Source organism: Eutrigla gurnardus, assembly GCF_963514095.1.
Source record: "Eutrigla gurnardus genome assembly, chromosome: 1".
NCBI classification, from domain to species: Eukaryota; Metazoa; Chordata; class Actinopteri; order Perciformes; family Triglidae; genus Eutrigla; species Eutrigla gurnardus.
The window spans coordinates 24424105-24446985 of record NC_139915.1 but is presented as its reverse complement, the minus strand read 5'-3'; the positions used below and the strand labels follow the sequence as shown (position 1 = coordinate 24446985).

General features: G+C 41.1%; 1 protein-coding gene across 1 annotated transcript in view; it reads right to left on the bottom strand.

Annotated features, from left to right (window-relative positions):
• Positions 1–10580: 10580 nt before the first annotated feature.
• Positions 10581–22881, bottom strand: part of insyn1 (inhibitory synaptic factor 1) — a 43480-nt gene continuing 31179 nt past the window's right edge. Inside the window, exon 2 of the mRNA XM_084038596.1 lies at positions 10581–11973. Within this exon, the coding sequence (XP_083894722.1) occupies positions 11158–11973 (816 nt within the window). The 3' untranslated portion in view covers positions 10581–11157. The remainder of the gene's footprint in view (positions 11974–22881) is intronic.

Genomic DNA, 22881 nt, shown 5'->3' with positions numbered 1-22881 from the left:
ATGTAATTTGTGTAGTAAACTTACTGTGGCATGCAGGCATTCATGAATTACTATTCTGTAAAGTACTGGCAGCATGGACTCCCTTTAATGGTGGTTTTAATTAATGAAGCATCATTTAATGAACAGCTGTATGTAAATATTTCAGACACAACTATTTATTGGAGCACTTGTTTCACTATTGTGTTGTAATTAAAGAATCTGTATTCGTATTGTTAATGTCCTATATTGCAAACACGCACATTGTATTAATAATCAATGTGGTAACAATCAGTTTAGCTATTTAGGGAGATGTTGTGGACATGCTTTTATGTGAAGATGTGCAATAAATGGGTAAGAGGATAGAAAAAGTTCAGATTAGACAGACTAGCAGCGTAACATGTTATTTGTGGAAGTGAGGGTTGATTGTGGACTTGTTTATTCTTACCCAATATGTCCTCTCAAAACAGCAGCTTATACGGTGACATATTTACCAATACATTCTAAATTATTGACGAGTACTTGCTTCACATCATAACTTAATATATTCTGTGGTACAGCTTCATGTAAATACACTGAGCAAAAAAGAATCACATGAAGTTGCGTCTTTATAGCATAAATAATGATATATATATATAATGTAAAAATCGAATGTGCTTCTGATTCATAGAGGCCCATAATCAGCTCTGTAAATGTGGTGGTTCAGGAAGCTGATCACATTTTCTTATGACATAAGACCATAAAACATTAAAACCATAAAACATATATTAAAGCCACATAGACCGCTTAATTATATATGACTGTGATTTTATATATATATATATATATAGGAAAAGGGTGGTAGTAAGTGTTTTTGAACACACATGGATCCCACCTTTATTTCATGTACTCAAACCCACTATGGACCTTTTTTAAAAATGTTTTATACGGTTTCATCATTTACGTAGCTGCAGCGATATGAAGCTGATAATTGTGAGGTTGCCTGAGGTATCTCCCTCTAGCACACATTCTCCACCTCGGAGGTTATCTCGCCAAGTGCCCTAAACTTTGGCAGAAGCGTAAAACATGAAAAGTAGTCCCATTTTCATAGCGCAAATGGGTTTAATGATCTGCGAAACTAGTTTAACCTATTAATTTATTTAACCTATACACTCTAAAGCAGGTGTGTCAAACTGATCCAGTAAAGGGCCGCTGTGGCTGCAGGTCCAAGCAAGAACACACCTGATCCAACCAATCAAGGTGTGAAGGCAAATCAGGTAGGTGAATAAGTCGAGTCAGGTGTGTTCTTGCTTGGTTGGAATGAAAACCTGCAGCCACAGCGGCCCTACTGGATCAGTTTGACACACCTGCTCTAAAGGCTTGAACCCAGTGCTTTCAAATATTAACTAGCACCTTCTGATGAAGTGAGGCAGGCAGCAACATTGTGCCTGCCACACCAACAGCAACTAAGAATGAAGCTTGCTTTCCTAACAACCGCCATACACTAGCTATAAATCCATCTTTAACTAAAACCTTGCATCCTAAAATAGAAACAATCAACTTACCGTCTCTCCGATCCTCCTGCAGCCATGCTTACTTATCTCAAATCTGATCCCAAGCTATGTTTGGTGTTGATCATGCCCTCTGCATGATAAACTTCTCTTTTGGTTGATTGGTTCATTATAGCCAACTTAAGGTGGCGGGAAAATGTGTATTCTTATGTTTGTATATCTTGTGTGATTATATCTGCAGCCACATATTTGAAATTAGCGGTGCACATTTAAATAGCATTGCACAATTGAACACTCCTTTTCTAACTTTCTTAATTCTTGAGCAGCCATCATCAGGTCCTTGCAAGATGAATACACAACCTGCTACAATTTGAATTTCAGTCTCCGGTCTTCATCAATTTGTTACACACGAGTCCATGCTTTATATTCGGATCCCACATGACCAACATTATGACCATCAGGCAGCTGTCACCTGTTGCTTGATCACATGCTTGACAAGTAACATATGCAGCCATAGCCTTAATTAAAATGTATACCAGTCATAGCCTTAATTAAAACGTATACCCCCCAACAGATTCTTTCATGGAACCCGACTATTAATAGATACCTCGTCTAGTTATCTGAGATGTGCATTAGGCAACCATGGAAACGCTGAAGCATGTCAGTATTTGTGTGTGTGTGTGTGTGTGTGTGTGTGTGTGTGTGTGTGTGTGAGAAAGAGGATCAAAACGAAGTCTGTTGTGCATGTTTCATACTGTGAGTAATGCGTCTGCCCCTCATTAAAACTGAGTGAAACCTAAGCAGCGACCACACTCGCTATTTGACAGTTTTCCCCAGCAGTGCCTGCAGCATTGTAATTTTAATTGCAAGACAAATAGGCCCACGGCTGTGGCAAACATGATGTCGTGCAACAGTATCACCTCAATGAATCACTTGCTGTGTAAATTAATATAATGGCATGTAAATAGAGTAATTATGGGGAGTGGTAGCTTTTTAAAATGATGCAATATTGTAAAAATGGTTTAAACCATGATCTATTCTCCATTAATATGCATTCAACTACATAGCCTGAATAGACCATGCAATGACTATTGGGGGATCGGGATGCTCGGGTTGTGCATTGTAGCCGTGACTGATGGGCCCTTTTTACTGCGGACATGTTGACATGTCAATGTTGTAGGACCTTCTACTCCTGTCAGCATGTGATATCACTCACTTAATTCCAGAATCCAACACATCCAATGATAACGTTTCTAGCTGTTATCATCTCCACTGCTGATATGCTTGCACCCCTCTCGGTTAAGGGACCGAAAGGGCCACAATGTCTTTTTTTTTTTACCGAACTTTGCTGTCTGGACCACACAAATACAGTCTTCAGTTAATACACTTTAAAACACACCTTGCACTTTTATTCGGAAAGGACAGCAAGCCTCAAGCAGAGTGTGAAGTGCATTTTGAAATGCTCAGAGGTTCTCGTGGTTCACTTTTGATATTTTATGGCCAGAGGTGTGTATGCTCAGATCTGGAGTTTTGGGGTCTAGCAGGCCTTCTGAAAGCAGTAACAGAAGATCTTATCACCTAGCACCAATCATGGGGTCAGATAGGACGTGCTGCAGCAAGCTCTCCCACACTGGACCGTGTGTGTGTTTGTGTGTCCATCTGTGTTGCTCTCAGAGCAAATGAAAGAGCAGCCAATTGAGTTTTGAAAATGTTTAAATTCAGAATTGATGCATCCTCTGATCAGCTCCTTATTGGAACTTTCTAGAGAACACTGATCAAACTATTTAGAACGTCTGATAATGAACAGCAGCCAATCAATCGGTGCACCAGAGGTGTGCAGTGTACCTGGATGCTATTAAGAGCATCCATTTACCATAAATCATCAGTGGTTGTGTCGGGGGGCCGGTACAAATATATGGCAGCCCAAGTATGACAAAGTTGTATTGGAATATGCTGCCAACACCAGATAGTGTCATAGTTAAATTCAAATAAAGTTTCTAGAGGCTTTGTTGAGTTGCTATTTCACATCAGTTTAATGGCGGTTATCCATGATTTAATCAAGAAATAAATACGGTTTAGGTTAATTACCTTGACGATGCACAGCATGTCACCCAAATTTGATACTGATGATGGAAAAGTACTAAAATAGAAAGCCATGCAAGATACAAATGGTTATTAATGTTACACATGTACATAAAAGGTGGCTCTGCACCTTTTGGAGATCTTGCAGGTGGGCCTCTGCCTTTAATTATGGAACTTGCACTGAACACTATTAAAGTGCACTTTACACAGTTTGACCTTACTCTTCAGGTTAGCAGCAGACGGTGCAAAATGCAGTCATCATCAACTACAAAATTGCACTAGATTGCCAGTTGAGCACATCTCTTACCGCACATCTCTTCCTACTTTGGTGAACTATCACACCAATCTCTGTAGGGGGAAATCACCACAAAACAGTGAAATCACCTCAGAGTTTGATAGCTGACTAGCTACTGGTACTTTTCCAAGTTTAAAATGCACATTAAATTCAGTCTTTATGAAATGTTTTCCTCATGCAAATGTTATAGACTGAGGTGTTGTGAGTTGTCACTGTTGTTAGTATCTATGAAAAAGATTTTCATAATGTCTGACATTTCTTTCTTGTTGCTACAGCTGGCTTCTTACAGCTCTGTGCTAGGTGGTAAATCCGGTCTGTACCCAGCAGAGATCAGGCTGTCAGCTGGGAGATTTACACTTTACATGCTCTTAAAGTCCTGGTCCGACACTGAGGGTGCCAGAAACCCCTGCCAGATTGCCAGACACCAGGCTAGCAAAGGGCCCACACAGCCATTTAACGGCTGTGCTTTCTAGGCTTTATAGCCCATGCTGATGCACTGAGGACACAAGGAAAAGAGAACATTGATTGACCACTTGGACAAGGCCAAGATGCCATAACTTAAAACTGCAGCCTGATTGCTTTTTATCCAAGCTACATTACAGGCCTTCTGCTGCCTAAAGATCGATTTTAAAGAACAATTTGTGATGTTTGTTTGTCTCGTAACTTGGCATGTGACGGCCCCGTATTATACCACACTGAATTCTGCTTAATACTTCCGTTGGAAGAATAATTGTGTGTTTATCTGTAGCAATGATGTCCATTGAGAGGGTCAATTATAATCAATCTTAATAGCACATTTAAATTACTAGATATGTAGAACTATATTTCCACTTTTGCAATTCTATTTAATACATAGGACACATGTAATTTAGTCTGAGATCAAATGATGCAAATTATCAATATTTCTACACTACTACACTTCGCAGACCATCAGTCTCGGATCTATGGATATCAATATGTCTTATATTGATCGTGTGATGAGTCATCACGGCAATAGAATATATTTTAGAAAATCTATAGCCTATTAACAATGTGTGCTGTTAAATTACACATTTTGTTGGACAGATATTCAATTATTTAAGTGTTTTACAATCGTATCAACTAGTGAATTCTGTTTTACAAAGAACTTTGGGCTGCAACCTTTTATTTTTTGTCCATCTTCATGATCCACTGAAAATGATCTTCAATAAAAACACTATTGCTTACACATTCAAGTGACATGATAAAGCGTAGTAAAGATCTTTTTTAGTCTCTGTGCCTAATTATGGACTAAACTTAAGGGAAAGCACTGAAGTTCTAATTAATCTATGTTTATTCCTCCTGTTTCTTTCAAGCACCTGACTTAATGGAATCCCGCAGCTATTAATCTTTTGACATACCTCTGAGCTACTTTGTCAGCAAGCCACCGTGAGAGCGCAAACCCCAGCCTGACATTTGACTAATTGCAGTCATTTGAGAACGATCACTACTGTAATTTATTGGAAATGCACAGCGGCGTAACACAACATCCAGGCACCCCTTGTCCGCCTGATGACCCACTTTACAGTCAAAATATGGAAGAAGCTGTTGAACCAACTAAAACAGAACAACAAACAACAAAAAACGTCTACTAATTGGAGTAAGTAAAGCGATGATTGCAATCAGAGGGCTCTGTCTGATTTTTCCCCGAAGACAGGATCCAATACGTGGGACGATCAATCATCCAGTGCTGCGCCGCAACCTGAATTCCAACTTAATTCCCTCCGTCCTGTTTGGTAGTGAAACCACAGAAGAATGACTCGTACCTGTCCTTGGCACCTTGCGAATTGCTGTCCGTTTGATGAAGACCTCAGTCACACCTTTCTGGACTGGAGTGAAGAGCTCATTACAGCCAGAGGAGACAAGTGCATGGGAAAGGGAGAATTGAGGAGGGTGTGCTTGTGTGTGAGCGAGCGTATTGGGTGTAGACTGTGGATGAAGTAGTAAATATGAGCAATGGGGAAAGCCCCTTGTAAGGTGAAATAAGGGCCACTTGGGGACTCGCCTTGTACATTGCACCTGTCTTATCATTTAACTCTTATTTGTTGGTCTTACTAAACTGTCAGCAATGTCCTGCCTTCTTGGCCTTTTCCTGTAAAATGCCATGGAACTGCAGACTGCCAAAGCTGACTGCTGCTGGCTTTTCTTTGACTTCTGTGATGTATCCTCAGAATTAGGTGTACACCACAGTGAGTCCACCTTTTTTAAAACACAAATGAATGCAACGGGGGTTGCTTTCCCCACTTGACTCCGTACATTCGCAATTTGTTTCTGCTGATACACGCCTCACCCGTTTTTGCAGTCTGTCAGTGATGTTTTGTGTGTAATTGTGTGTTTTTCTGGACCGATTCAATTGTCTCTTGATGCATTCCTCACTCAGCTGAGCATGTCATTACACACATCATTTGTGTGCAATTTAATGTGGTATGCAACAAGGTTACATTTCTGTGGTGGTTCAATTGGAGGACTCATAGCATTTCCTCTGCAATCATTTCTCTCTCTCCGCTGTCTCTCTTTTTCACTTGCGCTCAGAAATTGCTTCGGCTGCGTTTGGTCATGCCACAATTTTTAAGTTCACGTTGGGAGATATTCCAATTATCAGTCAGGTAATGTGATGAAAATGGTAACTTTCTCTCTTTAGCCCCGGTGTGCTGATCATTTTTTCCCCCTCAAGTGCGCTGCATTGTGAAATAATCTCATCTATCTGTTGCTTTATGTCCTTTTTCACTGTATGAAGCAATTGACAGATTTATATGCTTCTTATTGACCCTTGAATAGTGATTGTACTGGTCAGCTTGAATGCAAAGGACTGCAGTTGTCCCTGTGTCAGTAGTATTAGCCAATACATTTTTATAATAAAACTCGCTACACGGCTACAGGACAGTTTGGCACCTTACAGTCAATGCAACCAAATTTGGACAGGTACAGGAAAGTAGTCATCATTTTTAATGTCCCTTATCTGACCTGCTCTAATACAGATTCCCCGGACCAAGGTCCTGAGCAAACACAAAAAAATGATTTGGCAGCTTTATTTGATCAAGGCCGTTCAGTCGCCTCCTCTTTGACCTATCATAGAATAATTATTCCTTCCTATTACCTTTCTTTGTTTTGCTCGACACACTGTTCAATCACAATGCCACGGTGTATGTGAAAGTGACAGGATTCTCATTAACTTTAATTATTGTGTGCCAAGTCATCTGAAGGCAGTGTTTTGTCCAAGGAACCGTCCCAGCCCCCCCCCCACCCCCCCAGCCACAGGCCCCGTCCTTCATCCGCTGTGAAGGTCTAATCTTATCTGCGACCGTTGCATGGCCCTTCATTAATCACTCCCCCGGCCCAATCAAATGGTGACTGATGGTTGACGTGGCCTTGTCCGGCCATCCCTCAGGTGCTTGGAGTCGGTCTCGGATTGGCCCGGGGTGCAAATGCGGTATAGATTTGGTGGCCGATTTGTGACGGGGTGTCTGTGTGTGCATAAACACGACGGCGTCCTCTACATGGGGTGCATGGCATGCCGCGTAACCCTGGTGCCAACCATCCCGCGCCCCTGAAGTTCAACACATTGTTCTGCTGCTGTCGACCTTGTCTCATCAGGAGAAGCGAGCTCTGATCTGGTTACCCTGGAGTACACATTTGCACAATGACACAAAACTTGTTTGACCAAAACTGTGAGGTATAATTCCTGTGCCGTCTGTGTGAAACCCGGTAGAAGCTTTGCAGTGACCAGTGATATCATGAATAGGACGGGGTGTGAGGCGAAAGGAGGGTTGCATGTTGGAGATGGAAAATAAATAGTTTGTTCTCGTAGCGGCAGGATATAAATGGCGCAAAGATGAAACAAATCAACTTTAGGTAGCCCCGGCCGTTAGCCAATCCATAGTAATCAGTGAGGCTGCATTGAGCTCTCCGCTTCATGGACCCTAACCAATCAGCAGCGAAAACAGAGATCTGTCATCTGTTTTCCTCTGCTCACTGACAGGGGCACGGGGCAGTGGGAGTGAAGTGTGGTAATTATATATGAAGTGCATGTACGGAAGGGATCGGGGGCGTGAGTTTCACTGTCATAATCACCCTTTTTTTTTAAAAGTTGTTCTGCTCTGCCCTATTTGTCAGTCACTCAACAGAGGGTGTCCCGCTGGCAGCGATTAGAGGATTGATCAGGGATGTGAACTAATACATTCCCACCGCTGTCAAAGCACAGATGGCATGACTCACTTTGCGGACTTCTAAAAGAAATTTTGTTTAATCTCGTTTTATGGATATGTCCGGCCGAATGATTTCCAGAGGGGGATTCACGGCATCATCTATTTGTATTGATCTCCATTAATTGCTGTGACAGGGAAATATAAAATTAAACATGAGGTGGTGTGTAATTATGATACATCACTTATCTCCTCACACAACGTGGACATATATAGATGAAAGACTCTAACGTGTGCACGCGTACAACACCCCCCCCTCCACAACATCTGTTTTGTATTCAGCAGCATCAAAAAAATGATCTTCCTGGAAGGCAGATAATTTGGCATCAGTGTGCTCAGGTTTTCATAACCTTTGGATGCCTCCCATCCTTGTCCTACAGAGAACTGAGGACAACGCTCTGCCCTATTAGAGATGAATAATGGGCCTGTTGGCAAAAGAGACGTTGCTAATGTTTTGTCCAAATATCTTAAATCTGTCCCCAATGATAATGTATTCTGCGGCAGTGCCAAACAGCTCTATATTTCCTCGCACATATGACTTATACAATCTTTAGATTGGAAAAGCGGGGGAAAAAACACAAAATCCCCCTTGCATTGTAATGTCTGGCGGCTGTGGAGGAATCACAATAAGGGCTTAGTTTGTTTTCCTGTAATTGATGCTTTGCCTGTGTGGCGGCATAGCTTTGTTTGTTTATGCTAATGGCTGCGATGACCTGTTGGTCCGCAATCTAGCAGGGAAATGGCAGCCAATGCTTTGGGGAGTGAGCCATTGATCTCTCTTCAGTGCCTCTTTCTTCACAGGTACTTGGGATTAACTGAGCCAGAGCAACACAAAAGGAAAACGGTACAAAAGAATTAAAAACAAAAAATTGGCCAAATGTCTCCGGGTCTATATGCATGTGTAGCACACTGGCTTCAGGCACAAGTGATGCTTGTGAAGCTTCTACCAAGCTGCCGGTGTGAAAGTGCTCACTCTGCTTCCCTTATATCGGGCTCTTGAGGTACGATGCTGCCTAAACAGCATAGCTGTAATTCTCCTAAGTAGTGCACTTTGCAAAAACTGTTGACATGAACACAAAAACAAAAAGGTGTGGTGTTATGGATGTGCTTCTCCAGGGTACCGTTATATTCTACAATGTTGCATTGGCCACGATGGAAGCAGGGAATCAATGAAATACCATCACTGGGACTCAGGATGGCACCAGTCACATGCTGGTAATATGTGTAGTAGTATTTATTGTAAGCCAAACGCTCCACGGGGAAATTTAAGGTGGTTTGGTTTATGTGGTTTGCATGATATTTTGATTCATATTGTATCCAGAGTTGATGATTTGACCAGTTGGACAGTTTTATCTACATGTAAAATATGGAAATGATAAACTGACTCGTTGGTTCCACTAAAAGCAAAAATAATGACCTACGAAGTGCATTTAACCAGAAAAAGTTTCATTTGGAGGTAAAAAGGGCTTTCTCAGATGATTATTTACTGCATATAATATGAGGACATTTCACAGTGTTCAACTACACGGATCACTGTGGAAACCAATTCCCCAAAACCCCTTACCACACACGGAAGCGTTAAATATACTCAGGTATGTGCACCAATAATATTCTTTGAGCATCTCTGCCTACTTCGGAAGGTTAAGTCCACATTAGGTGATCAGAGGCACAAAGGTCAGCTTTCACAGGAGTTCGCAAGGAATTACCTCTTTACGTCTGACATTGTTACTTTTTTTTTCTTTTCAAACTTGATTACACAACATTAGGAAAGTAAGGATGAGAGAGGGACCAGGGGTGCAGGCTCACAAAGCCTTTCTGCGGGGTATTATTGCTTGGTAAAAAAAAAAAAATATTTGAATAGGAACACTGGCTTTCTACCATCAGCTCTCACTCCTGGATACACGCTTTTCTTCTTTTCTTTTTTTAAATGTCAGTTCTTTAGGTCCACAGCACTAATTTTTGTTCCACTCAGTGTAAGTACTGACTGACTGTGAGTTTTTGTTCATAGATCCCAGGAGAGTGGCATGCATGCTCAGCAGAGAGACCTCTCACTGCAACCTCCCTCTAACATATCGATCGGGAGTGGCTATTGGCGTTAGCCCTGTGAATAAAACGCTGTTCTCCTGAGTTCAATTTCCCACTGGGCGACTGAATGGAGAGACAAAACCTTTAGAGGTTTTTTTTTTTGTAGACTGCTGTTGAGCTTGGATCCCAGGTCTATAATGACATCGCCGCCAGACACGAACGAAGAGGAAAAAAATTGGAAATGTCACTTTTGTGGATTGCATTCTCAAATTACTTTATAAATATATACCTATATATATATATATATATATATATATAGATAGATAGATAGATAGATAGATAGATAGATATGTGTGTGTTTTTCTGCCTGCCACTCTTTATGTTTCCGCAGCAGACCACTAAGAGATCACATTGAGATGATTCGTAAAATCAAGGGCAGGTAAGTTGTGTTGTTTTCCGGCTCTTCGCTCAAACTTGTTTGACATCAAAGAGAGGAAGAGCCTTGACATGTGCATCTAGATACATTATCCCGCTGAAAGCAACAATCCCCTTGACATTTGCAATAACATGGAAAAAAAGACAATGTTTTATACAGATTCAGAGTACACAATGTGCAGCGTTTTTTTTTATCCATATTATAGGAACAAGCATTTTCTTTTTCTTTTTTTTATGTGACTTCTATTTTTGTATGATGAGGGGAAAGGACCTCTTCATACGTTACTTTCAATTTTGAACACTTCAAATGTTCTTGTAAAAATGATTGCTTTTATAATCTGTCATTGTTTCAAATGATTACACACAGGGAATCCATTCAGCGTGTTGTTTTACCATTAGAACAGGCACTAACCTTTTGGTCCGCCAGTCACTTTCCTCTAAATGATCGGCTTTGCTTCATTTCATCCTGTTTTCCCTGAGCCTTAGAATAAACTTTAGGTAGTCGAGTGATTTCCCATATATCATTTATTTATTTAGTAATTAATTTATTTGTGTATTAATCTATGAGCTATGTATTTAATATTAAATAATGCACAGTCCTCTTCATGAGATTTATGATAAACGTGGGGCTTTCTCAGTGGTCCTTTGTTTTCTGTTTGGTTGGAATATAGGGCAGTACAGTTTGGGTGCTCTTGTCAGAGACAGTTTGTGTGCTGCTATTTCGTAACAGTTTTTTGCGGCAGCCGGGGTTTAGGAGACCTTTCCTGGGTAGTGTGTGAGCTCCCATCGTCCCCTTCATTGGCGAAGAGACATAGGAAGGGTCCAGACAGTTATGGAGGAGTGAATGCTCAGAGGAAGAACATTTGGGAGTGACTGAGCTCGACAGGAGACTGGGTTCGCTGTCGCTATCTGGTGTAGCGCAGCCACTCTTGTCTAATTCCTCTTGCTCTTCCTCCTCCTCGTCATCATCACAGCACAATGCGTGGTACAGGATTTTGTCACTGAAGCGGACTCGTTCTCTTGTGCCGGAGGTACGAGAAGTCTTGTGGCTGTGAGTGGAGCTGCTGGCCTCTTCGCTGGATGAATCCGGAGTTATAATACGGGGACCATTGGGGATGGGCAGCCCGCCGTTCATCTGGGAGTAGACCGAGGCAGTGGAGGGGGGCGGGGTGGGGGTCTGCGTCTGGGTGGGGATGGTCCCGCGGCCCAGCTCCGGTCGCAGATCTCCCGGTTGCTCGCCAGGTACACGGGCGGCGGCGCCAGCAGCCTCCAGGTAGCTGCAGAACTCCCAGCTATCAGACAGCACATCTGAATTGAGGAAGTCCAGGCGGAAGGCCTCTCCCAAGCCTCGCTCGCTGCTCGACGTGCTGCTGGCTGTGGCCACCGTCCAATCATCTGGCTCCAGGTCAAAGTCAAAGTCGGACGTTAGTTTATCGATCTGACCCACCACCTGCAACAGACAGGGGAGAGCATGAGAGAGAGAACTGACGAGACATTGTAGAGAAACAAATTTGAGGCCAGAAAGAGATTTAATTTCAGATCCAGACATTTCCATATATATTTATTTTTAGTGGCATGGGTCTAGATGGCAATTTATGTACAACTAATGGATGGATTGCCATGCCATTTTATCCAGATGTGTATTAACCAGATGTGTGGCTCTTTGTGCCACCATTGCATTGCTAATGCTATAGACCTCAAAAAGTGCAGTGGGGCTGTTTTTCGATGAGTGGGTTTTGAGTTTTGATTTGTGCATGTGCATCAGGGATATACAGTCCTAAAAGAGGTGTCACATGAATTCACTGATCAACAGGTGGCATGTACTACAAGATATGCAGCAATATTCCTGCTGATGCCAGGAACAAGACTGCAAGCTAGTAAACGTGAAGGATTTTAGATACTTATAAAAAGGGCTTTGCAAATGTTTTATGAAGAAGGGAATGCACTCGACAGGCCCCTTTAATGTTCACAGGAGGTTCATTGTAACTCATACTTTAGTACTTTCACAACCATTCCTTCTCATACATATAGTATGTAAATTGACTCGCAACGACGAAAGTTGACAAAAGTGTGAAAGGAACAAAACGTACTAATGTGAAACTCACTTTAATATAAATCTCTGTGACAGCTTACCGGATACTACATTATGTGCAATTTCCAGATGCTTTACATCCCACTGATCTCCAGGCAGGTTTAACAAAAAAGCCAAGATTTATTCCCAGCTGCTAATAGACCTGTGTTTTGCTTTTACAGCTTGTCATCACACTACTATTTATCCATAAATCCATAATTTTTTGTTCATGGTTTTAAAATTATTTTTATTTCTGCCAAGGCCTCCTGTGGACAGGTGTTGTAAATTAGCTTTATGCTACATCAAGACAGAATTAAACATCCACTGGAATGAGGGTGTAGCGGCAAAGACGTGTCGTGACTCATCAAAGAGGCTCCTTCAGCTCAGAGAGCGAGAAAAGAAGTGAAAGCAGTGGGCCTACGTCCTCGGTCCAGCAGCTGATTAATTTTGCCTTGATGTTGCAGTGCAGCTGCCGGGATGAATGAGATGAACATGGAAATATAGCTATACAGCGCAAACACTTAACCTCAATGCTTCTGATGCCTTCCAGTCGATGTATATTTTAATTCCAGCGCCAGTCAAACAAAATCAACTCAAAATGTCACTGACTGCATGGAAATGTTCCCGTGTAAGCATTTGATCCATTGTTACGTACAAAATTAACCTCAATGTGCTTCAGTCATCAGCAACCACAGCGGTGAGTGTTGAAGAATAAAAAGCACTCCAGCTGAAATCACACTGGTTTGCTGACAACACCTAAAATCCGAAAACCCTCTGTACTTGACATTTTAGCACCTTCAATCAGAATGTTCTGCTCTCCACAACAATCTGTTGTAAAAATGAAAACACTCAGCGTAAATGTGGCTTGTAAATGATACGTTTCCCCAAACCATTCAGCAATTAAGTCCAGTGCTTTATACCTCCCCCCATGTTCCTTTTTAGAAACGTTTGAAAAATAATTGCAGCTGAACAGCAGAGAGAGTGTAGTTTTACTCTGAGATTTGGGGAACATGATCCTTTTTTGTTTATGCCTCCTGTAATTATTTGCAGTATTGGCTCCTTTTCTGTCTCTCATGACTACGTCGGTGTACAATTTCAATCAACAACACAAAGTATTATTTCTCTTTGTGCAGAATTAAAATCCTTGATCAGTCTCTGTACTACTTTAAGAGAAATTAAGGATAGTGTGTGCATCAAAAGCTCAAGTGATCTCCCCTGCAGACATGGCATCCACAAGCTAAAAGATCTTCTGCAAATATCTCAAGATGATTTGAACTGAACATAAATTTGCTCACTTAATCCTTGAATCAAAAATACAGAACTGACTTCCATTACCCAGATGCAAATATAAGTGAAAGAAACTGAAAGATGCTATCATTGTCCTTACTCCTATATTCTATACAGCTCCTGAATCTGCTTACATGGAGATATTTATGCTGTCAAGTCACACTTTGTGCTTTTATATCTGGCTGTATACGTCTACATGCATGGCGCCGGCTCATCTGTCAATGAGCTTCTCTGCAGATCTGCCAGCCACGGCATCCTAAACCTCACGAGCACCTGGACCGCGCTTCTCCATTGGCAGGCTGCCCGGAGGGAATTGGGCTGTATGAATCCTCTAATCCTTGAATTACTCAATGTGTTTGCTGTGTGATTTGCCGACTTTTTACTCGTGGAGTTGTTAATGTAAGGCGTTTCTTGGGCCTAGAGGAGGCTGAGTGAGGATCAACGAGTTAAGACACTTTCTGACAAATGTATTTCGCAATCTTGCCATGACTATTTGGTCGGACAGCAGCAGACAGTGAATTTGAATTCATTTAATCTAGATCTGTATTTGGAACAATTTAGGTTCAAGGAATTGTAGGTCTTAATGTTCTGGTTGCCAAACATTACCGGGATGTTGCTGTTGTTTCTCTACAGCGGATCATGTCCCGGCTTATTTTCCAGTCTAAATTAAACCATGAGCTCCGTCAGCTGGTTATCCTTGAAGGTTTGTACCAAATCTTGCTATGTCACAATGCACTGCACGCTCTCCGCCACAACAATGGAAACTAGTCTCTGCTTTTTCTTCCCATCGGAGAATGTGTGATGTGGGAGATATGCAGTAAATTGGAGGAGCAGATTGCTTTGGCACAAAGAATGAGCGAACACATCATGCACTGTTATTAAAAATGTGCCCTACGTGTATAGAATCGGAAATGCATTGTGAAAATCTACAAATAAGGAAGGCAAATGTAATAACGTGACTTAACATTTTTAAGGAGGAACACCACCAAATGTCTCGATGAGATTCTCCTATGGTCCCATATAGTGCAACTATCAATTAACATGCCATTTAAGTAGTTGAGTAGAAAATAAATCAAACATTGCAGGTAAACACCATTAGTCCAATGCTCATTTCCTGTGCAATGATTGGCTCACGTTACTGTATGAACACTTAATGATCCTGTGCATGAGTCTAATCAGCCAGAGTAATTGAAAACACCTGTGTGGGTGGGCAACAAACGCGTTGCATGCTTAAACTGACTGATATCCTTCTGACACTTGATCTGATAGTTTCTCCTGAAATGAAGGCCTGTTGTAAATACTACTTAATAGTCAATAAGTGTTTTTTTAATTTTCCTTTTGTAGTTCCTTAAAATGCAGGCTATGCAGCTTGAGGCAGTGATACACCTCTGAAGTTGGGCTGTGTATCCCCCATGGACTTTATGGCACTACCACTCTACAAAGTTTATGATGCAGTGATGGCACATTGCGACACAGTTAAGCAGTAATGTATAGCATAACTGTGGCTAGAAGGTGCTTGGGATTGGAGTTTATCTTTAGTCTTTTATATTCTCTCAATGCCTCTTGTTGACAACTGAACTTCCTTTTTTTCTTCTTTTTTTTTACTCTAAGTGTTGTTTAGTGGCAGCTACCAAAAAAACTGTTAAGCACACAATAAACACATTTTGTTTTCCAATAATATTTCAGAATACGGTTTAGCCACTGTAGAAACTGTTGACCAACCAAACACAAAGCACACCTGAACTTGTTTATACAGTCCGTACAGAGTGGTGTTGTTACATCTATATATATATATATATTTATATTTCTTTTTCCCTGCACACTATCAGCCGGCAGCTGCGAGTCAACTGTGGCCAGTGCACCTGATCAACAGCGAGTCATTTCAGAGCTCTCTGAGGTGCTTTAAAAGAGTGGGCACCTCGGCAGCATCAGGCGAGGGTTTATTACTGTACCTTAACACCTGTCGGAGATGATTGGGCCGGGTAATTGAGGGTCAGAGTGAAAGAGGGCACTTGGAGCCCTGTCTATGACGGAAAGGTGCAGCGATGGGAAAGGCAGGCTTATATAGAGTGCTATGGTCAGTAATGTAAAAAATCTCAGAAGAGCTTCTTCTCGGGTGAAATAGTGATTTCATTCCATACTGTCACTATCATTACAATTACTATCATTAATATTCAGCTCCACATGGTATCACGGTTTATTTATCGCGACTAGGTAGCTGTTCTCCCAAGTGTGAGCCTGTCCTCTGTCAATGCTAATTGAAAATGTTCTCAATCATTAATACTGGAATAACTTATTCCACTGCTAACATTATAGTTCTTATCACACTGTTGATATTTAAATATACGTAAAGGGAGTAGCTTTTTCATAACGACACCGATGGCTTTGATTTTTTGATAGCCAAGAATTAGCATCCTTTGCACGTCTTTTAAGTAAATGATGTAAAAGTGCACTTCATGTTTCAAGTTCAGTATCATGTTTTCTTATTTATTCATCAGCAATTAAATTGTAAAAACATGGCATCTGTAGGGACGCAGATTGTACATATGTTAAAAAATACGTCAGGTGTGAGTTACCAAAACAGATGAGACACCCTCACTGGGTTCATTTGAAATGCACGCTGTATGAAGGAATTTTCCGTGGATCGCTTCATTACGCTGTGTTCAAGTGGCCTCTCTCCATCTGTTCCTGTGCCGCCCGTTCTTCCAGGAGTCATTTTCAGAGTAGACGGAGAGAAGTTTTGCAGTGCATGTTTGTTAATTATGCTGCATCCGATGTCTAGCATGGCTTTTTTTTTCACGGCAAAATCAAAAATGTGTTCAGTGGAGCTATTCAAACACAACTAAGTGTTATTTCTTTCTCAACATGTCATAATAGATTTCCAGCCTGTCCCCATGCAGCACTTTTAGAGCTGGAAGCAGTTTATGTGAGTTAGAAAGTCTCAGCAATTATCAAAATAGCCGTGCATGCTGGCTTCTTAAGTCAAATGTTTGCTCACATTGTTTTTATGCAGTTAGCTCCTGCAGTTTTGCAGTTTCTCCTTTACTCCTTACCCCGCGCTTACTTCCCCTCAATTTAATTCCCCACAAGACTTGAAGAGGGGACCATCCAAGCCACTCACAATGTGGTGATATGGTTTATCTTATCCCCCAGAAGCTAATTCATCATCCCCGACTTGCTCTGAAAGAAAAATATTTACTGAATTCACTAGAAAAAATTGTCCAGTGACTCGTAAACGTGTGCAATCTCCTCTAGACATCTTATTCACTATTGGATGAAACAGCACTTGGGGAGCATTTTGAATGTATTGTTACGTGCTTAATATTACCCAGCGGTATTTGAAAAACATGCAGAGCAGTGCAATATGTGCACAGCGCTGTTGGCTGGAAAGCTTGAGCCACATTACATGAAAGCTCAGGGCAGATTTGTGAAGCAGCAGGCGGTCGCACATTGACCATCGCACATGAAAGTCACGTATGAAGATTGAGACAGATGCAGTTTTAAGACACATTGTTTTCAAACATGATTGTAAGAAGATCCTGAGCAAATTAATGGTTTATGGTTCATTCCGATTTTTTATTATACATGTCTGCTGTGAAAACTTGACTGAGATCCATTATAATTCATTTTATTTCAATTTGACCTCCAGTCTAAGACAGAGTAAACTACACACGTTTCAAGCTACAAAAATATTTTGATCGCCGTGCTTCGAAATCACATTCGTCAGTGCTTCTGCAGGAATGTCAGAAAGACAAATTCCTGTATGCTAATTGTACTGCTCAATTACATTGAGTGTGGTTGTGATTCTACTGCATGTGAATCTGCAGAGGTCCGGTGGCTTTGTGGACAGGAGACCTTACAGGCGAGCCAGGGGGGGGGCCTGATTTAGGTCAGGCCATGTTGATTGGTTAGATGCGTTGCATGGTGTTGGCACAGGGATGAAGTGTCCTTTGAAGTGTTCGCTGGAAGCATTTGGTGTAATTATCCTGTCATGATAGGGGCTATAAGCTGGAGACTTCATTAGGCACGTGCCCCCTGCTTTTTCATCTTTTCTCTAAAAAACAACAACAAAAAAAACGTCTTTGGAGGCCTTAGAGTGCTTGACAACGCATAGGGCCAATACCTCCTGACAGATCACTAATCAAAAGCATCATTACCAAAATTCACCACGTAATTTTTACCCTTTGGGGCTTTAAAAGAGGTGAGCTTCTCCACTCCTTGAGGTCTGGAAAATAAACCAGTGCCTTAGCCAAATGTAGCTCATTAGACTGGGCAAACTCATCCACCTGCTCTATGGCAAATTTGGAAGGTTTATACTATTATGCCGGAGAGGTTACGGCTTGTACAATCGGTGAGGGTGACGGGAACTCTGTCTTCCAGCATCGGGGAGGCAGCAGATGCAGCATGCGTTGCTGTTGGCAGAGCACGCTGATCATTTATTGAGGTTCTCCTTCATTGCTTCTATCCGTGTTGAGAGGCCTAGCGCCGGTAATGACCAGAGAAAGATGGTAGTGCCACGCTACGGGGCCCCTCAGTATGTCTGCATTCTTGAGATAGCGCTCGGATTAGGCCCGGAATACTGTCAGGTCACACTGGTCACATGCGAGGGGGGGGGAGAGGTGTTCATGTGAGCACAGCCAGCCCACACTGACCCATTTTAAATGACTCGGTAGAGTTTTCATTCACAACATGGTGAAGCGAGCGAAGGTGTAAAATGATTACAGTTTGCCACGGAGGTGTGTGTGTGTGTGTGTGTGTGTGTGTGTGTGTGTGTGTGTGTGGTGGGTCGCGAGGGTAAACGTAGTTGACCCATACTGGAAAAAAGTGGAGAATCTCTCCAGCAGGGGAGAATATAACACCACAGGAACTGGCTCAGCCCAATCCAGCAGTAAATCCCTCACCCTGACACTTCACACTGCCAGTTTGTCTACAGGCCAAACCAATAAGCAGATAAGCAGCAAGTCTACCCTGAGAGAGAGTTAGAGAGAGAGAGTGAGGTAAAAAAAAACATGGGTGGTACGGTTAAATAGCTACATGGCTTTAGCATTTTTGTCCTGGTGACTTATAATAGTCTGTTATGTAGGAAATGAATGAACATTTTAAATGCGGTTAAAATTGATTTGTTTCTATAGCAATACTTCATACAATCGACACTTCACGAAGCCAAGCCCCACTCTTTGTCAAGCTGTCAGGGCCACCATGAAGCCCACACTGTTAGAACTGCACTCCCTGCATAAATATCATCTATTTTTTTGGAGAAATCCATTTCAGAGAGAGAGGCACACAATAGGGTCTACAATATGCATTTGGTGGATATATCCAGGATGTCAAACTGACTCAGCAGCAAAAAACAAGTTTAAAAAAATAAAGATGGAAGTTCAAGCCCAAAAAGTGAACCACCACATCACAAGTGTTTCTGACAACAATTTGGAAAGGATCTGACAGAGATGGACCTTTTTTTGTAAAAGAGTAAAATCCTCTTTGTTTAACCAGAAACAGCTACGTTTTGTTCAGCAAGATAATCTTCCCAAATTAACACCAAATTTGTGATTTTTGGAGCATAATTGCAATCACTCAGAAATAAAAAGCAAAGGTGTGAAGGTGGACTAGTTGGTGTGGTTATGTTTTGTAGTCTCATTTAGCCATATTTAACCACCTCTTCTTTGCAGAGACAGACATTGCCCCATACATAAGTTATTATTGAGTGGGATTACTTTTGTAAAGGTCCATTAGTTTTTCTCTTTATTATAACAGAGTTATTATGTTGGAATAAAAACTTTGAGTGCTCCTTGGGATTTGGGTTGTTTATTGGCCTTAAATTCTTGTAGAAAGCCCCTGACCTATAAAAGCAACAGAAATAGTAGTTCACTTACAATTGGCAACATTTTGGTGAAAGAAAATGTGAGAAACTAAAAAATAATTTGAGGTGTGCTTGGTAGTTTTTGAAAATGCCAACTTAAAGTCCACATTTTAGGCTTCATTGCGATATACAAATAATGGCAAAACATGGGTTTTGGGTACATGTAACTGTAGGTAGGCGCACACACAAATTTATGTGCATAATGTATGTACTTATGTTGGTCTACTTGAAACAAACAGGCATCTATCTATGGTCACGACTTCTCACAGCCATAATGCATTCAAAGAAGGAACATAAAGAGGATGAAGGATAGCTGGAGGGAGACAGCAAGGCAGCAGGCGAAAGACTGATTGGCAGGAAAATAATCTTCATCCAAATGTATTTTCACATTTAACTCGCACAGCTTTTTAGGATCTCATTGTCAGCTTTGTTCCACTTTTGAATCTATGAGGAACATTCATATCTTTCAGAAGTAAAGCCAACGACCAAACTTGCATTCAACATCCGAGTTGATATGCACCCCGCTCGCATTATCACGCATATACAGTCACACACAGACATCAATGCCTTTATCATAAGTGAGGATGAAACTGCAAACTCCCCCCACTCAGCAAAATATGTTGCAGTATCTATTCCTTTCAGCCAACAAGACAGAATGTTCTATTTGTGGTTGTGTGATAAATGATCTATGTCTTGCATTATCATGCAGAAGCTATCACCTGCTCTCTTTCTGTAATTAAAAGTCTTTTCAGTTTCCATTGCGGCAGCAAAGGGTGTTATTTCACAATTCCAGGGGTGTAAATGGATTTACACCACCCCAAAAATCTGGAATAACACCTAGAACTTGCATTGTGTTTATTTTTTAATCACAGTACCTTTTTCCTACGAGAAAAAAGGAGATGTGACCATTCACTCTGTCGCCGGAGGATCAGATGTGTGGACGTGTGTCATGCAGCTTGGTGTTAATCACTCGGGTATCATCCATGACAGCTGTCAGACACTTGTTGACATTACTGTCACCGATGTCAACAAGTCACAGCAGGTCTCGGGAAGTAAATGATGGGGATGGGTGGTTCTCTGTGAAAATAACTTTACAGATTGGTTTCATTATTTGCATAATTTGTGTCATTCAGTGTCTGCTTAACACTGTCAACTCCTCCATAACGTCACTTTGTCTTAAACAAGCAGCAACCACCATTGCAACGTAATTACTGCAGGATGATTGGCTGCCAAAAAACCTTGACTATACTAAATAATTATGATATAAATTGAATTACTTAAAACTTCCCTCCTGATATATTTGATGATCCATGGTTACCATGGTAATAGCAAGCATGCTTAAATACTACAGTAAACGCACTTTGGATAAAAAATCATATAAAATTAAAAACACAGTATAATATATAATACAGCTCTGATGCAGAATAAGAAGAGAGTGAGCAGTATAAAACTATGTTGGATTACTGCATGTTAATACATCAAACAGCTATTGCAGAAATAAAATCTCACACTAAATTGCAGTAAAAATGTAATTTCCTTAACTGCAGGCAACAGAGTTAAATGTCATGAAAACCTTAAGGAGAATCAGATGTAAAATGTGGTCTGAATGTCATGTACCTTTTCAACTATCCTCTCCAAAACTCCTTTAGAAAACTTTTATTGGAGGTAAAACAACTTCACACTACTGCTACCTTTTTTTCTGTGGAGAGAGGACAGTCATTACTCTCATAACCTCAAAAGGTCACTTGTCAGGAAAACATGGCCAGAGGTGGTTTTAAGCTTTTGAACAACCAATGCTGTTGGCTTCCTGGTGAGGACAGGCTCTGCATTATGTACCAAAACTACATACTCGTGTAATAATATAGCAGTGAATATATACATAGAAGGTGCAAATACTTTGGAGGCTACTGTACAGAAATACTGCCATCTCCCCGCCATTACGTGTCACCGAAACAATTCAACAGACAGGCCACATCTTCAGCTCTGCTCCATATGCAATAATGGTTACGGCTGTTATAAATTATGTGAGCATGTCGCTGCTTTCATTCAACCATCAGCCATGAATCTGCTGCGCCTGGCTGTAACTGTTTAACAACTGCACTGGTCCGCTGTGTAGCGGCTGCACTTATTCGCATGCAGAACTCATATAGCCTGATGAAGTCGAGACATGTCCATCAACAACGATGACAGAAAGTATAAATCCTGCACTACAAGTCTATTGTTCCTGCCTTCACCAAACAGGAAAGCTACCCAACGTGCTTTTGGGCTCAAGGGCTTGTTTGGCATTGCTCTCTGTATTAGCAGGCTCATAGTTGATGATGCTAATTAGCTGGCACCTAGGAATATATATATATATATAAATTAACATTGATTATTGATCAATAATCACATATATATATATATATATATATATATATATATATATATATATATATATATATATATATATATATATGTGATTATTGATCAATAATCAATGTTAATTTCATCGCACCTGCCACAAGTGATTTATTTTCGGCTGCTTGTGGATTTTCATGGTAGTCTAACAACACGTTTCCGTCCAAGTTTACACCCAGCCTGTTAAAGTGAGTCACAATGAACAAGTATCGTAATATTTCAACATATCCCATAATATCAACTCACTGAAAATGAAGATTGTTTTTTTTTTTCTAACACATTTATTATAATTTACAGCAACACATATGACCCACACGATAACCAAGTAACCACCAACACTGGCTATGACGCAAGAAAGCTTCAAAGAATACAATAAAAGTTGGAGCACTGATCTACATTATTAGGCCTTGAGCAAACGTTGAGCTAAAATAGTTAGATCAAAGGTCGAGAACAGCAAACTTTTCCACCGCCGACTTTGCCGTGCTTTGCATTTCAAAGTGTTTGCTTTTTTTTCGCTTTACAGCACTTGTACCATTTTTCATTTGGTCAAAACTTGGGGTTAGTTTTCATTGTCGTCGGGCCACGACTTTGGATGAAATGTCGGGGCTAAGAGAGCAGCGACTAACCCTACTATTAATACAGGGCATGTAATCAATATGCCACTGGCATTTCTAGGTTCCCTTGGCCTGCAGTGCTTATCTTAATGGGAGTGTGCTCCCATTTTCTTTTATTGTGTGAACCCA